Source organism: Periplaneta americana, chromosome 10, assembly GCF_040183065.1.
Source record: "Periplaneta americana isolate PAMFEO1 chromosome 10, P.americana_PAMFEO1_priV1, whole genome shotgun sequence".
Lineage (NCBI taxonomy): Eukaryota > Metazoa > Arthropoda > Insecta > Blattodea > Blattidae > Periplaneta > Periplaneta americana.
This window is the reverse complement of record NC_091126.1, coordinates 149,100,559-149,119,840: the sequence shown is the minus strand read 5'-3', so window position 1 is coordinate 149,119,840 and position 19,282 is coordinate 149,100,559. Positions and strand designations below refer to the sequence as shown.

Here is a 19,282-nt window from a genome sequence, read left to right as displayed (position 1 = left end):
CGTCTTCAGTTTCAAACGTTATTCAAATTCGAAATACAATATGGGCGAGGAATGACACGTTTTTTCTACTGCCCTTTATCAGGAACAAGGTTCTTCTAGCGCCACAAATCTTCTGTCTACCTTCTGTCTGTCTACCTATCTATCTGTCTGTCTACTGTTTGTCTATCTGTCTGTATATCTATCTATCTATATATATATATATATATATATATATGTATATATATATATGTATATATATGTATATATATGTCTATCTGTCTGTCTGTCCATCCATCCATCTACCTATCTATCTATCTATCTATCTATCTATCTATCTATCTATCTATCTATCTATCTATCTATCTATCTATCTATCTATATATATATATCTGTCTGTCTGTCCGTCCGTCCATCCATCTACCTATATATATATATATATATATATATATATATATATATATATATATCTATCTATCTATCTATCTATCTATCTATCTATCTATCTATCTAGTCTAATGTAAATCTAATTGTTTTCAAAATTGAACTTTCATAGAGTCTATAAAATTGCCAGCAAATACAGTATTCCACTGCATTGTTTTCTGTTTCACTATCATTCATTCTTGTTATTGTACTTATTGTACCTATTTCAAAAGAGAATTATCAGTATGAAGCTGTGGTGTTAATAGGTAATGCGTCAAACCTCAAGCCAAAATGTAGTACGTTCGAGTCCCACCGTGGTAGTTGTTTTTCTTTTTTTTTTTTTAATTTCAATACGTCAGTCAGTGGCGTACTTGCCTAAAAATATTTCATATTATTACGTGCAAGTTTGAACGCGGAAACCCTTAGTTCTTTATCTCAAAATACATTTACCTAGTACCTCTCCGCAACCTGTTAAATTTGTTCAGTTGAATACTGACATGGTGTATATGGGATACGAGTCTCAATTGTTTATACTACATACGTTTCTAATGACAATGTTAAATTCCTATATACTATATTCGAGATTCACAAGGTATATACGGAATGTATATACAGTGTGGAAGTGAAATGACCTTGCATATTGAAAGCGACGATAGGGTGCATTGAAATGAATAGAAAACCTATATTACTTTTTGTGATTAAATACACGGTTAACTAGATAATTAAGCTTGAAGTTTCAGCTGTCCGACAACATCACAGCGAATACATGTTTCTCGTGATATAGATGTAAGAGGTCAACGAACTCGGTAACTCGGTGTGTCTCGCTAGATCAGCTGGCGCTGTTTTGCAACCAACTCGCAGCGTGCAATTGGTTGAATTTATAGGTTTTTAAAATTAAATTTACACAAATATGTCCCTATAAACAGACGGACCAAAGTAGATACAATCCTCGTCGCAGATAATCTCCAAAAGTCAATATATTCATTAAACACACTTGTAAAAGACTATAATATGATCATTTCTGTAGAAAAGTCAAAAGTTATGGTGTATAAAGGTAAACATCCAATAAGAAGTAAAATCTGTATTGAAAACAGAATTCTAGAACAAGTGAACACATTTAACTATTTAGGGTACCGTCTTTCATAAGAAAAAGAAAATTATATTGATTCTAAAATAACTAATTTTTTAAAAGTTATCGGCATTATCAATTCAGTTTTCATACCCAATTTAGTATAGAAACATACATGATTAAATATGTACAACATTTTAGCAAGACCTACTTTAGTTTATAGATTAGAAGCCTGGACTTTGACAAAAAAAATATGTTCAACGTATATCTACTAACGAAATGAAATTAATGAAAAAACGGCACGATACACACTTTGGGATAGAAAACGAAATACAGAAAGTTTGGAAGAATTGAACGTCCAACCTATATTAAATTTTCTTCAAATCTATAGAGTTAATTGGAAATAACACGTCGAGAGAATGCCAGCAGAAAGATGGCCAAAGCCAGTGCTACATTACCGCCCTTCTGGACAACGATCTGTTGGAATACCATTAAAAAGATGGCGTGAGACCATTGAGACCGCAACAGACCACTTGGTCTAGTACTTGAATTGGATGATGATGATGATGATGATGATGATGATGATGGTGATTAGGGCTAGGATTTTGATGAAATTTGCATCTTTTTTATAGTAAGCCAGAAACATAGCTGCTCTAGTATTTATATGTTATGTGATAAACTGAGTGTTTTAAGACATATTTGTTATGACATTTTCTTGCATTTTTTGCCTGTTTCAACTCATAAGAGCATCTTTTGTTTTATTCGGTCATTTTTTTAGACATTTTAATTTAATTTTGGACATAAATCCCCTTTATTAACGTAAAATAATGTTTATTTCCTTCGATATCTTCTTTACATATCTTGTCCATTAATACCCATTATTTTGTATAATATTTTAATCGTTTTTCTACACAAATATTGCCATTTTAACGTAGTACATCCCATGTAATGGATCAGTCCAACCATACCTTGAATATAGACTCCTCTATACCTGCTAATTCCGGATAAGCGTGGCCTTGTGATGGACTACATGGAAACTGAAAGTAAAGAATCCATGGCGCTACAGCCCATGAAGGTCCAAGACAGACCAGCTGACTGCTGACCTCATGTCCACATGCCGAAGCAGAGGTGAACGATCATACATGGAAACTACATCACGTAAAATAATTAAGATGTACTACTTACAAAAAATTATGTAAAATTTAATTTAATTACGAGTCTAAATATTAAGTAGTACAAAACCTCTTTCCTACTAAGCCAATTATCTAAGAACAATTTTTAGGGCATTTTTAAGGACTTTTGAAAGAGTTTTAGGTCCTAAATGCATTGTTTTAGGACATTTTTTCATGATTTATAGGTCATCAAAATCCTAGCCCTGATGATGATGATGATGATGATGATGATGATGATGATGACGACGACGATGATGATGATGATGATGATGATGAAATTTACACAAAAACCGTCCACAGTATTGAAATACGCCAGAGGGATGAATTATTCTTTATTAGTTTTCCTACCGATATGGACAAAATTCACGATCCTACTGGCAATAGTTATTGAATAAGAGGGTGTTAAAAATTTGAGAAAAATATTTTTTTCTGAAAAAAAAAAAAAGCTATTGACTTTCCGCCAATATGACATTACAGCTTTTTGTTACATACAACATGAGCTATCCGCTCTGAAAATCTGAAAGACTATTTCATTTCCACTCTGTATACAGTATGTTATGTATTCTGTAAGTAAATACAGTGGTGCACTTCGTTTGAAATTAAGTTACTTCATTTGTCAACATATGACGTGATACATGTTATTTATTTTAAAGAAGAATCACGTAGAATATGCTGTGACAACAGCCATCCCCTCCCTAGTCAGTTAAATTAATTATTAAACGCAGTAATTAAATGTTGTTGACTGCAGCACCGAGGGTGGGGCACGGAGCTAGTACCGCAGCACATTGCTGACCTCTACAACAAGCAGATGGCTCTTTGGGAACAAGTCTCTCGTCGCAGCTCCTTATCTGCACTATCTCTGGCTTCCACAACCCCCAGGTACGATTCACACACAGAGTATCAGGTAAGCTTTAATAACATTAAATCCATTGGTAAATACTTCATAATAGTCTTAAAAGTGTATAGCTACACTACGTGTATGTGTCTATAACAATACTGTTGAGATTACGCATTCTTAGAAAATATGACTATCTAGCGTAATTTATTTCTGACACGGAATTTGCATCACAATATTTGAAGGACCTATCGTAAACTTGTAAGAATTCTTTGCCCAAGCTCTTGATTCAGAACAAGTAAAAGTGTAAAACAGAGAATTCTTGGTTACGACACATAAAACCAGGGTTTAAGCTAGAAAATAAATAATTGTCGCAAAAATATACAAACGTAAAGTTATATTTGTGCAAATTTTGAAAAGCTTGAGCAATATTTATTAATTTTATCTTTCTGTAGAATTATTTAAAGTATGCAGAAACAAAAAGTTACCTGTACGTAATTTTTTTTTAGAGTTTTATTATTTTCAATCCATCTTACCACACTCTAGATCAGTGATGTTAAAGCGCATTTTTCTGACCTTGACGTCGTGCGCGGGCATCAAGCGCTAAGTATAGAAAGAGGTTGTGTATATGAATAAGCAGCCTTGTTGGATTAAGAAAACAGTGGTGCACAAACTTCAGACGAAAAGTGAAATTTTGTATCGTTATTTTTATATGGCTTCTTTCTGTTTGATATTATCTATATTGTCCGTAAAACAAAAGTACTAATACCAATTTCTTAATATTGCAGTTGTGTTTTAAATATTAATAACATAATAAAGAGTTATGAAGGAATATTCGCATAAATTCCATAGTAGTGCAACTATACTGTACTAAATGGATGAAACACATCATTCATAAACAAAGTGATATCCCAAAAAAAGAGGTTGAGTATGACACGATAAGTTGGAATTGATATTGATGGTACCTTATGCCTTATAAGAGTAATTAATAAACCAATCAAAACAATATTACAGTACAAAGCAAAGTTACCTAGGTGCTATATATGTTTTAATGTAACTAATATTCCATAACAAAACTCTTATCGCATTATGCTTTTAAGGTGATATTGGTGAGCAACTTCCTATCATCAGAATATTAAATTATTTTCTCGAAATGTGCCGACGTTATAGAGCTGAAATTTTTACAACACATGGGCACGTATCTTTTGCTTATGATGTAACAGCAGTTGCTTTGTTAATTCATTTCCTTACAAACAATTTCCATGCGAATATTTTCAAAATTTTCAGTACACTATCCTCAGTAATACGTATTTACGGTATATTAGATTTACGAAAACATTCTGTAAGGCTACTAAATAAATAGGCCTATATCTGAAAATTTCACTTTTCTATAAAAAAAATAGTTGAGAAAATATTTTTTTTGAATAAAAAAATTAAACTTGTGAAAAATGTGCATTAAAATTAAAACTTGCATTCTTATAATGCACTTATACTTCTCAGACAAATCTAAAAATTAACATGGATACAGTTTTAATAAGTTCTCTTTCCTTTATCCACTGAATCAGTGCTGGCCATCCCTGTATATAGCTTGACCAAGTGGCATATACTACCTCTTTCTTCTGTCTCTTTCCTTTTCTCTGTAAAGTGCTCAGGCTCTCCTGAGCTCTAAAGCGCGCTTGCTCCTATGGGCATCTTTTGACATGACTGCTCTAGATACATGTATACTCATGTAAGTAAATCATTAGACGTAGGTATGTTTAGAATCAATTACTGCTGAATTTACATCACATTAAAGTACGTTATTTAATGAGCACTCTAAACTTTGGAATTATTTACGAGTAGGCCCTTCAAGATTTATTGTCAGCAGAGTGCTAACTTTTTTCACTGAAAGGCGGTTTCTAATTTCAGTTTTTACAAGAATAATGCAACTAAATTCTCGCTCACAATTCACAGTATGGGATGAATTATATAAATAAATTAGAAGAAATTGTTCACTTAACTGACATGAATTGTACCAACTCTTTGAAATCTATTCCTGAACATCTATAGCTCAATACCTTTATGAACATTGCCCATGCCATTATCATTTCATTTAAATTTAGATTAGTTCATACACATCTCTGATTTCATTTTCTCCATTACCATCTTCGTTTGTGAAGTCTAATGTGGTTGTCGCATTTTTGCACTTTTACATTGAAAGTCTGTTGCATTTTTAGAAGTCTAGTAGCAAAATGCGACAAATGCGACTGTGGCTTAAACGCTGCATAAAACCTACCAGTACTATCATTTTCTTGTTTTTGAGTTCACACAGGCAAAGAAATTTATTTTACATAGTAATGTATAAGAAATTCAAACGATCTCCAAGAGAGATGTGAAAAGCCTTTCATTTTAATTGCAGTATTTTATATTGCATGCAACGCTCGTATAGAAGCTCCATTGTAGGTGGATTTGAAGTAACTTGTTTCACAGAGATTGTTGACTGTTCCTGGGTAAAATAAAGTATTGTTCCAGGAAATATTTTCTCTCCCTTTTAAACTTGATCTTCTTTGCATTAACTCCAAACCATGTATTTTTTTTTTTATCATTTTCAATATTAATTCCAGAAAAGGCCTCGATGACCTCTTCAATACTATTAATGTTCATGTTTAAATTTAATACACAACTTGCAATATGGAAACAATAATTGAATTTACTGCGTTTTGTATTCATACGCGTGAGAAGTTGTATACCGCCTGTGAGCAACCAGTGAGAGATAAAATTCATACACGCGAGGAATATTTAAAGTCGTGTCCCAAGACTCAAGTCCATACTACACACTAGTGACTAGCAACTAGGTTACTTGTAAATTACATACTAGGGTGCTTTGGACATGATTCTTGAATTATAACCTTCTTCGTAGACTGTTTTCTGAAAACCATGACATCCTGGAGCAGCACTGAATTAAGAAGCCAGTGTTCTAATGCAGTTTCGTTATGAGTTATGTGGGAAAGATTAGGGCCTAATATATTAAATACGTAAAGGAATGGGTACTAGCAATATCAATGTTGAAAGTTGACGTGCTATTCTACATTATACTTTCATAATACTTCGAAAACACCTCCAGATTTCATAGCTCTAATTGCTAATGATGATGATGATGATGATGATGATGTGAAATCCATGTTTATTTAATGAACAATGCATCAGTCAAGTAAGCATTTTCGTTTACTAGTTACTACGGACTTGATTGCTATGCACTATGCAGCTTAGGATTATACCCTAGATCATATATGTAACAGATATGTCGGGCTTATAGGCTTTGAGGTTAACTTTTGTCAGGTTTACTACGCTGCCATCTAGTTGTTACATAAGGAGTCACGTCATAATTCCCATTTGAATTGCATTAGCGACTGTGCTTCCATCTCGTGTTCGTTTACGGCGGACGGGTGGCGATCCTGGCGGTTGTTTTCTTCAAAGTGCTGCCGATTTTAACGTAGCGAGGAGTTATCTGTTACATATATGATCTAGGATTATACATATACAGAGTGATTCACGAAGATTGTGCAATACTCTAGGATGTGATTTCTGACATAATTCTGATGAAAAAAGTTGATATATACATGTGTCCGATTTTGAATAATTTCGGGTAAAATCAAGTTTCTTTCTTCCGTAACACACATTCATGTGCACACTCTCTCTCTCTCTTTCTCTCCCTCCCTCCCTGGACGTCTGGAGCTGTGTGTTACAGCTGCTAGCAGCGACACAAAATCTCGTGACATGGAGTCACAGTTAGAGATAACTGAACACCGTTAAGGTACGATCACACGTCGCTACTTTTCCTGCAACTTTTGTACTGCAGCTGCAAAAGTTGCGTATCGTGTTCACACGTAAGCCAACAGTAGCGCGCTGCACGCTACTTTTCGTGCTGCGCAACACAAGTGCTGCAAAAGTTGCAATTGAAGGTTGCGAGTCTGTTCACACACAAGGCGCTACTTTTGCAGCCGCAGTCTTGCTGCAGGTTTCCAGCTCCGTGTTAACTTCTCAATATACATTTTGTGGTTATGTTCGCATTATTATGAAACTCATGCGATAGCTTACTTATGTATTATTTGCTTTTCTGTCCTAACTAGTATTCAGAAATTGGCATTATTTTTACTATAAAGCTTTTAAAAACGCCTATATACTTATATGATAACCAACAGCATATTCACGTAATAATGTTGGCAACCCTCCTGTTTGAAACTACGCTACGGAAATTTAAAAAAATTAATTATATCGTCAGACTGTGTTGTACATTTAGTAACTATTACAAATAATTTATTTTCATCACATCTAACATTAAAATATATTCAAACAATAAAAGTATCATTGGCACATTTGGGTGGCAACACTGGCCGCAACCGCAGCAAAGGTTTCAACAAAACCGATATCAAAAATGCTGCGGCTGCAACCCTGAGAACACTGTTCACACGTCGCTACTTCTGAGTTGCGCAGTTTTTTGTACTGCAGCACTGCAAAAGTAGCGACGTGTGACCGTACCTTTACCACGTATCTACTAAAAAAAATACCTAGCATCCAAACAACGGAAGTTAGGGAATGTGGCGCACGCAGTTCACACTCGGGCGGCTACGTGTATTGCTGCAGAAAGTGGGGTCTTTGAAAACAAGCTTTAATACAGATTTTTCAGGTGAGTAATAACGTGAACGTTCTTTAATGAATTTATAATGCACCCAGTACCATTGTTGTAAATAATTTAAATGCTTAAACCTTTCTAATATCTACGTTTATGTTTAACATTCAGAGGGCGTAACTCACTCAGTTAAAAAAAAATATATAGCATGTTTATATTAACTTTTTTTCATCAGAATGATGCCAGAATTCACATCCTAGAGTATTTCACAATTTCCGTGAATCACTCTGTACACACACACACACACACACACACACAGTGTTCTGCCCAAGGCTGATCTTTCACTGCAAACCAACCATTCCCAAATCTTTCCTATTTTCTGCCTTTCACTTAGTATCCGAACATGATCCATATATCTTACTGTCGTATGTTATCTGATTTCTTCTTCTACCCCGAACTCTTCTCCCGTTCACCATTCCTTTCAATGCATCCTTCAGTAGGCAGTTTCTTCTCAGCCAGTGATCCAACCAATTATTTTTTCTTTTCCTGATTAGTTTCAACATCATTATATTTTCTTCGCCCGCTCCTTCCAACACAGCTTTATTTCTTATTCTGCCTGTCCATTTCACACCCTCTATTCTTCTCCATATCCACATTTCAAATGTTTCTGTTCGCTTCTCTTCACTTCGTCGTAATGTCCATGTTTCTGCCCCATACAATGCCACGCTCCAACAGAGCACTTCACTAGTCTCTTCCTTAGTTTTTTTTTTTTCCATAGTCATTGGCGGCTGGTGGTTGAAAAATCTGATCGTTTACTTTCATAAAATCTGTATATTACATTATAAATGCCATCCGGTCAGTATAAAGGCTCATTCACAATGAAAATTAAACATAACGTAAGCGTTAACTTAAGAATATAAACGTTACGGTAAAATCAAGAAGTCATACCATCATTCACGATGGGAACATAAACATAACCGCAAACATACTTGGTAACCATGGAAACATAACAACGACGCCATTTCCTCATATTCTGTCGTATACTTCAGCGCTCCACGATTGTGTTCTGTTTGCAAATCACGTAAGCATAAGCATGAAAGTTTGGAATTTGCAAACTTTCATGTTAACGTCTTACGGTAATGTTTATGTCAATGCTTATGTGAATCATTGTGAATGATCCCATTTGGTAGCCTGAGCGCAAACTTCTGTGCTTACGTTACGGTTATGTTTAATTTTCATTGTGAATGGGGCCTTTAGACTATACAGTTACTGCATAAATATGTCATGAGCACAATACGACATCCTGAGCTATTGATAAAGCGTCGTAAAATAACCTACTAAAATAAAAATAATAAAAAACAATACGACATACAACGTTCGGAGATAAAAATATAATTTTATGAGAATAAAACCCAAGCTAAATCAAAGCATTCTTAAAAAGAGAAAATATTTAAAATAATGTAACAGACCAATATTGTAATACTTTTTTTTAAAAAATCGCAATAACTTATTTTTAAAGAAACTCTTTGTCTCCCCTTGTTGCTTACGAACAACAAACAAAAAAAAAATTGTTTGGTTTTGTTCTTTTTTTGTTTTGTTTTGTTTTTTTTTTTTTTGTTTTTCACATCCGCACACAATCACTAAAAATTGTCATATATTGTACGTCTGGATTAAAATTTCTATTAAGCGACCTAGCCTTTTTTAGCACATCCTGAAATTTCAAAGAATGGAGTTGGTCTGCCAAGTCAATTAACCAAAGATTTTTCTTTCAAAGTACGCGCTGAAAACGTCCGTTCTAATAAACAAATTTGTGATATTGATCTTTGTTAACTAAAATACGGAGCCACCTACAAGCATTATCTCGCACAACACATTTAGCACTAGGCCTAATTAAATATTGACACGTGCTAGTTGTAAGTGAATACTGAAGCAAATGAACCTGAAAGCAGTTACAATCGTGAAGAATCGGAACCGGAAATTTTTTTAGTATATTATTTTACGACAATTTATCAACATTTTAGGTTATTTAGCGTCTGGATGAGATGAAGGTGATAATGCCTGTGAAATGAGTCCTGGGTCCGGCACCGAAAGACACCCAGCATTTGCTCATATTGGCTTGAGGGAAAAGGGAAAACCCCGGAAAAACCTCAACCAGGTAACTTGCCCCAACCGGAAATCGAACCCGGGCCACCTGGTTTCACGGCCAGGCGCGCTAACCGTTACTCCACAGGTGTGGACTCGGAACCGGAAATAAAATACTTAAAGTAAGCGGAAGATGATCACACCACAGTCTAGTATATGCAGTCATGAAATTCAATACGTAGTAAATATGCATCCATAGATAGTTGCTAACCACTAGGATAGCTAATATCAGACAATGCGAAATAGTACCAGCACAGTCTATTGTTCCTAGCACCCTCACAACTCAAGCTTCATGACTGTATATACTAGACTGTGATTACACCACCAGTTAAAGTGAAGGAAAACTTGTTTTTCTCACCAGAACAAGAGCGAGCGAGGTTGTAGTTTCTGTCTCTTTTACTCACCGCCACCCCTCAGTCCCTAACCTGGCTGATAGCTACTGTTTCCTGTCTGGTATGTTAAGAACTTAGCATTTCGTTTACCAACAACTAACAAGCTGTGCTAGAAAAACTCCCGCTCATCTCTTCACCACGAAAAGTGTCCTAAGATCCACCCTGTTCCCATAAGAAGTACACTACCGGTCAAAAGTTTTCGATCACCTATCACAACTATAGATTTGTGGTTAAAATAGGGATTTTATTCTGAATACTCTATCATATCATAACGCTAGGGAGAGAAAATATTTATTTTGTTGGTCTATTTAGTTTTTCCGATGTGTTTGTGCATTGAAATAAAGTATATAGTTGTTTTTATTGCTGATCGAAAAGTTTTGACTGGTAGGCTAGTGTACATGCGTTCACTCAGCGAGTCAACGATGAGGCTCCTGCAAACGATTCGCGCGATTTTCCGAAGCGAACTAATCGATCAATTCGACTCTTATTTTAAGCAGCTTATGGCTTCTAAAATTCTTAGTTATAGCACAAACTTGCTACAACCTTAAGGAGCCGCTCTGTCTATAGGTCCGCAGAAGATGCTCCTTTTTCTATTAGAAGCTTCCTTTGCCATTGCTATAGTCTACTCCTTTTAACTTCCTGACAACAGCTCATGTTACTGCTCATAGTACACCCCAAGTTTTTGAAGCTGTCCACTTGCTCTACTGCCACATTTACTACAGCTGTCATTTAGCTCCACTAGCATATCCCTTAGTATCGTCTCCTCTTCTGCTGACAACACCATATCATCAGAAAATCTTATGCACTTTATTCCTCTTCCTCCTACTATCACCTCTCCCATATTGTGAAAACAGTTCTTCACTAAATCCTCCAAGTAGATGTTGAACAGGATAGGTGATAAAAGGCATCCTTATCTTACTCCTCTACCTATTTCACTTCCTTCAACATTTCTTCTCCTATCCTAACTTTGACTCGTTTCATATAAAGATTATTGAACAGCCTCCACTCTTTTCAATCCACACGTTTTTCTTCAGGATCCCCATCAGTTTAGCTTCAGATCATGACTTCTTATTTCACATTTGACTGTTTAGTTCACTTCAGCTGTAAACGTAGCTTTGGTACACAGCCTAAGATATCACAAATAAATATACATGACTCTTCACATATTTCTTGATGATCCTTACTTTTTAGTGCAACGTAAAATAATTTTCTTTAACTGTGTATACTTCAAACACACACAAAAATTACAGGTATATTTTAAGTGCCAATTTGTAGAAGAATTTTTTGTGATCATAGTTTATGGAATTTGTGTCATTCTCTCGTAAACAGTAACATGGTTTCTATAGTCTAGAATATGTGGCATCCAGATGGACAATAATCAGCACATCCCTAATTAAAAAATATCACCAGACTGTTGTTCTTAATGTTACAATGTTGAGAAAAGTTGTTGAGAGTGGAGTATCATTTGAATTTCTTGCAATGAACCCATGTAACTGTGTGGTAAACATCGACCATGCCGTCATCTTCCCGCAATATAGAGGTCCAGGGAACGTAATTTCTCCGTTTAGAGTGTAAAGAGGTTGACAATAAGGTTACGGTACATCAATCATAACAAAACGTTGAAAATTAAATTAACCTGTTATTGAGGTAATGTCGCACATAGCCCCCGAATAATCCACAATGTTAGATCTCCACAGCGGATACAGAAATATAATAGACAACATAATACGAAAGACAAAACATAATCCTTGTTGAATCTTTCGTACACTACTTTTAACACTTGAATATAAATAATTGATTAAATGGCGATCATACTCGTGTTAATTATGTAAGCATGTGTGGCTTACAGCTGTTTCGGTGCTACTTGACACCATAACAAAAGTTGACAACAAACACACCTTCAAAATATACAGAAAACCCACCACCACCACACATATACACAACACATCTAATCACCCCACACAACACAAACATGCTGCATTCAGGACAATTGTACACAGATTACTAGACATACCCATGAGCCAACAATACTACAATGAACAAGTGAACACAATCAAATACATGAAATGAAATGAAATGAAATGAAATGAAATGAAATGAAATGAAATGAAATGAAATAGCCCAATATGTCCCATGAAGGTCAAAGGCCTCCTACCCTGGGTAGGGTTAGCTCAGTTTTCCTAACTTGGCGAGCTACTCCATGTTAGGTTCAATGCTGTTCGTTAGGTATAATGTTGTTTGACACTAGCACAAGAAAATGGTTACAACCCAAAAATAATAGACAACACCATAAGGAAGACAAAACAAAAACTCAACAAACACAAAAACACACAAAACACAACACAAACACAAGAACACAAGAAATACATCACACTAACATATGAAAACAAAAACACACACAAGATCGCATCCTCATTCAGAAAATAGAAATACAACATAGCATACAGAACAGAAAACACACTACAAAGACATCTCAACATACAAACAACACAAACAAATAAATACAACCACACAGGTGTATACAAACTCACATGCAATAGTTGCGACAGTTTCTACATTGGACAGACAGCCAGATCATTCCAAATTCGATACAAACAACACATTAAAGCAATAACCAGAGGACACAATACATCTACATATGCCGAACACATAACTAATGCTAACCACAAATACAATAACATAAATACAGACTTGGAAATCCTACACATATAACCCAAAAACCAAAAACTCAACACACTAGAACAATATGAAATATACAGACACACTAAAACACACCCTAATCAAATTCTCAACACATAGATCAATTTCAGAACACACACTATTTGACACAACTCTTCATCACACGAACGCACCCACACAACAGGCAGCGAAGTTGAGATAACACCGAGATCTAGTAGGCTCTGAGGATGGTGTCAGGTAGCACCGAAACAGCTGTAAGCCACACATGCTTACATAATTAACACGAGTAAGATCGCCATTTAATCAATAATTTACAAAACATAATCACAAAAAAAAACATAAGAATACAACACAAACACAAGAACACAAAAAATACATCACACTAACATACGAAAACAAAAAAAACACACAAGATTGTAACCTCATTCAAGAAATTAAATTACAACATCGCATACAGAACAAATAATACTCTACAAAAACATCTCAACACACAAACAATACAAACAAAAACAACCACACAGGCGTATACAAACTCAAATGTAACACCTGCAACAACTTCTACATAGGACAGACAGGCAGATCATTTCAAACACATTACAAAGAACACATCACAGCCATAACAAAATTACAAAACACATCCACATATGCAGAACACGTCACAAATGCTAACCACACCTACAGAGACATCAACACAAACATGGAAATTCTACACATCCAACCAAAAAGCCAGAAACTAAACACACTAGAACAATACGAAATATACAGACACACAAAAACACATCCAAATGAAATTCTCAACACACAATTCAATTTCAGAACACACACACACTCTTTGACTCCACATTGCACTACACAAACACACCCTCACAGGAAACAAAAGAAAAGGTGCCAAGACCAGCAACAACCAGTTCTGAAGAAGGCCCATAACAGGCCGAAACATGTTAACCAGGTATGATAGAATTTAACACGAGAAAGACATATAATACATATTCCGTAGAAATATAAAAATTAGCTGTCCATACTAACTGCAAGGTTGTTAAACTTACACCGAACTTTTCCTGAAGAAACAAGGAGTGTAATTCTAGAGAGAATCGGTGATTGAGTTGTCATTTGTGAATCACTACTCCATCTGACATATATGACATGAAAGCCATGCATTTTATACGCTGTTATACTAAATATGAGAACTATCTACTCAAGATGGGAGATACTCAATTCTTCTATAATACAGAATGTTAAAAGCATTCAATATTTTGGGAGGTGGTGGTAGTCATCAAAACAGAAAACATGTTAAGTCAATTGAGACTTGAAATGTCCATATACATGTTAAATTCAACATGTTATATTTAACATGTTGTTGTTAAATGTTTAATAGTGGAGACGCGCCTTTTTATAAGCATGGGTCCTAAAATTAGTATCTTCCGAAATATGAGTACTTGCTCATCAATATCGTGGGAGATGCTCAATGTGATTTTCATTTAAAAAAGCATTCGGTATTCTGAGACGTGGTAGAAGGGCCTATGCATCAAAACAACAAAAAAAAAAAATTAACATTAAATTTTGTACGAAATGAAAGCTTTGAAATTGGTATTGTAAAACACCATTATACCAGTAGCGGCTGGTGGTCAAAATAATGAGTGTGCTACAATCTCTATATCGGCCTACTGTATACACTTATATGTATTTATCTTAATTTGAGACTCGCCTAGTGACGAAATATGAAGTCCATACGACGTTCCTTCCTACTGCAGTATCTGTCAATTACCCTGGTGTTAAACCCTTCATCTTGGACATCATACTCTTTTCTATTGACAGTGTTGCAAGAGCAGTGAGACGATCCTGGGACATAGTGTTCCTTAAAAACGTTTTTATGCGTTTTAAGCAAGAAAAACATCTTTCTGGCTCAGCAGTGGTCATTGGTGCTGTAACCAAAATATTTAACAACTTCGTTACTTCACAGAATGGATCCTGTGAATTGTTGGAGGCTATGTATCGTAACAATTGAACAGCTCCATCTATATTCCGGAAGGCAGGTGTTCCGTATAGAACTCAAAGTTGTGTCTTTAACACTCTTTTGTTCAGTACAGTATAGCTGTTGACAGCAACTACAAGTTCGCGTTCAGGAAAATTAGGCTATGCGAAAAATTGCTAGAAAATTTGCTGTTTAGCAATTTTGTTGCGTCTAGATACCTTAAAGACTGGAAACGGTGAGTAATTTTCTGAATTATACAGTCACATACTTCCTTGGCTTCAGTTTTATGGGATTCCATTCTCCGTCGCTTGCTGACTGGTTCAGGAGGAACCTCAAAAACCAGGTAGACGGCAGCAGCAGTCGGACACTTGAATTACCAAATACATTGTACATAGTTCCGAGTTCTTCCACAAACAAGCATTCTTTCGTTACGCTTTACTTTTGCAATCTCCAAGCTGTGTTGTGCTGAAGCTGACTACAGCACTTCCCCGCGTAAAAATAGCCAATCAGGGCAGTGATTTCAGCTTCGCACATGCGCATTAATTGTCTACATTCTCATATAGAATTTTGAGTAGCACATTGTACCCCCTTAGGCACCAAAGAGCTAAGAGCGAAGAACTGAACACTCTATAACGCGTCATGAACATAACCACGGGAAATTGTCAAATGGCAGATCAGATACTATGGTGGTATTGCAAATACATTATTTGAGCAAAAATTATCATTGTGCTGTAGCACTGTAGCACATAAGCACGGGCCGCCCCTGCATTATACTCTAATATGAGTTCTTTACTTGTTTCTTATTGGGTATACACAGTGAGGAAAGTGGGGAGGAAAAAACCAGAGGTGGTATGCTACCCCAAGATTTTCCCCTGGCATACATATCTCGATTTAAAAAGGCTTAGGTCTACTCCCCCTCCATTTACAACATACACGTACATGATATAAAGAATATATATTGTTTCATTTAGTCAGTAACGCATGTCTTTGAAGCTTATGCAACATATTAAATTTCTTAATAAAATAATTTCAAGTTACTTCAGTTAAACTATAAAACGTCTTTGCAGTTATATACTAGATTATTTTGCGATGTCCATTGAGACTTATCATTTAAAATAATGTTAAAGCTTCAAAGTGCGAATACTTAAAATAGTAGGCCTACTGTATGTAACTGTATTTAAATAATAGATAAGTAACGATATTTGTCACTGACAAATACTTTAAAAGAATAAGATCTGATGACAGTCACTAAATTGGTAACAGTGGCCACCACAAGATACAGATCACAGCCTTCTATACTTGAAATGCTACTGTTATTAAGTATTCCAAAGGTTGACTTATGAAATAAATGTCTAAATACGCGTTGAATACAGTCCCAGAAGGCTGTGGTTTAGGTCTACGAAGCAAACAGATAGTACTCTTTGGTCTTTGCTATGAAAGAATGTATAAGCAAATGTTTACAGATCACATTTTTTCAGTGACAGTGTGCAATGGCGCACCCAGGAATTTCTCTTGGGGGTGGTCCAATAAAAGGATGTTAAGCTACATACCTTCTTCTATTTTTTACAAAACAAAGTTCAGCCTTCTTGGCTTTTTCTTTAGTTGGTTAACAACATCTTGTGGAGAAACTGTGATATCACGATGGATGTCAAATCAAAAGTGTTATGTACATGTACATGAATCATTTCGGTGAAATTATAGATAACGAAATTATATGATATCAATGCTTAAACATTCAGTAAAAATGTTACAATTTATCACTTTGAGGAGGGTCCGGACCCGATGGAACCCCCCCCCCCATCAGTGTGCCCTTGATGGTGTGTCATTTTCGCTAACGGTATGTTTTCTGGCCATAGAAATCAGTGGCGGTATTCCATACTGACGCATACCATCTCACTTCCCTCACTGGGTATACAGTATCATTTCGGAAATTCAGCAAACAAAAGTGTAACAAGGTGTGATTCCCTAAGATGTATGGCAGAAGGATGGGTTACAACGAGTGGAAATAACATTGAACATCTCTTATGATGTTGAATAAGTACTCGAGTCTACCTGGTTGGCGAGTTGATATAGCGCTGGCCTTCTATGCTCAAGGTTGTGGGTTCGATCCCAGGCCAGGTCGATGGCATTTAAGTGTGCTTAAATGCGACAGGCTCATGCCAGTAGATTTACTGGCATGTAAAAGAACTCCTGCGGGACAAAATTCTGGCACATCCGGCGACGCTGATATAACCTCTGCAGTTACGAGCGTCGTTAATTAATAAAACATAACATTAACATTGTATCAAGGAGGATATTAATTTTAGGTCCCATTTTTATTACACTTTTTGTTCTTTTTTCTTTTTTCAGAATATTGAATGCTCTTTTTTTTAAAGGGAAATAACACTAAACAACTGTTATGGTGTTGATGAACAAGTACTCATATCTCAGAGGATATTGATTTTAGTATCTATGTTTATTATAATATTTCTTCTTGTTTTAATGAATACTACCATCTCTCAGAATACTGAATGCTCCTTTCTTAATGGCTGGCACAATGAGCATCTCCTATGATTTTGAAGAACATGTAGGCTACTCACATCTTGGAATATATTAATTATAGGACCCTCTCGAAATATTGAATGCTTTTTTTAAACACCCTGCATATATTTTAAAGTTTATTTTTTTGCAGCTTGAGGGACTATTTTAAAAACTGGATAGGCTACAATGTAGGCCTACTTTATGTTGTCAGCAAACAGCTGGATACATTAAGAAGATTGATTGATTGATTGATTGATTGATTGATTGATTGATTGATTGATTGATTGATTGATTGATTGATTGATTGATTTACACTCACGCTCACACTCACAAAAAAACTGAGTGATACTCTATTGTCGTGTGAGTGGTGCAGTTTGCTTCCGTGCATCTCTTCAGCTGCTTTCAAAGCAAAATGGTCACTAGAGACCGAGGTTCTCAAGATACCAGTACTGGTACTCAGAACCAGTATCACGATTTTGTGTTTTATGAGTACCAGTATCGCCATTTGAGCGTTTCTATTTGTGCGAATGTAAATTCTGAATTTGTCATGTGAAAGAACTCTTATGGGACTATGTGCTGATTATTGCCTGATCGCAGTTCAGTGTTCATTATGGCATTGTTCTATATTACAAATGTTTGTGTATCATTGACAAAACGCTTACAGTAGAATGGGGTAGCATTTCTGACCCTGCTCTAAAGTGTTCAATCTTACTTATTCTTGACGTCAATCTGACAGCCTAACATTTAATACTACCTGACTAATTCAAATGTCAAAAATAAATTATTCTATTATATTTGTTTCCAATAAGTCTATGTGTCATATAAATTCTATAAAAGAAGTAACTTGTGTACCATATTGCGTCTGAAATGTTATATAATTCAATATTAGGGTACCGGTACTTCTTGTGATCAATTTAACAAATATATCAGAATCATTACAATTTGCACTTTTGTTGCGTTTCACTTGAAGCAAAGTAATCGCCATCTTTCTTTGCGTTCACATAGCACTGAATTAACATAAGAACAACAATCACAATGATGCTTTAAGTTTAGTATGGTACTGGTAATTGTTCAGTAATAGAAGGCAACCAGTCCACACCTGTGGAGTAACAGTTAGCGCATCTGGCCGCGAAACCAGGTGGCCTGGTTTCGATTCCCGGTTGGGACAAGTTACCTGGTTGAGTTTTTTTCCGAGGTTTTCCCTCAACCCAATACGAGCAAATGCTGGGTAACTTTCGATGCTGGACCCCGGACTCATTTCACCAGCATTATCACCTTCATCTCATTCAGAAGCTAAATAACCTAAGATGTTGATAAAGCATCGTAAAATAATCTACTAAATAAAATAGAAGGCAGCTCTCTCTTTTTCCCTCCCCTCTCCACCTTCTTTCTGTCTCCCCACTCTTTCATTTTCTCTCCTCTCCATCCTCCTTCACATTTTTTCTTTCAGAAATATATATTATCACTGTTGGAATTCTTCTGTTGTTATTTAT

General features: G+C 35.6%; 1 protein-coding gene across 13 annotated transcripts in view; it reads left to right on the top strand.

Annotated features, from left to right (window-relative positions):
• The window catches only part of LOC138708096 (nuclear protein MDM1-like), a 945,585-nt gene that overhangs the window by 795,664 nt on the left and 130,639 nt on the right, over positions 1-19,282 (top strand). For all 13 annotated transcript variants that reach the window (XM_069838271.1, XM_069838273.1, XM_069838272.1 and 10 more), the window contains one exon: positions 3,389-3,519. In XM_069838271.1, the coding sequence (XP_069694372.1) occupies positions 3,389-3,519 (131 nt within the window). The remainder of the gene's footprint in view (positions 1-3,388; positions 3,520-19,282) is intronic.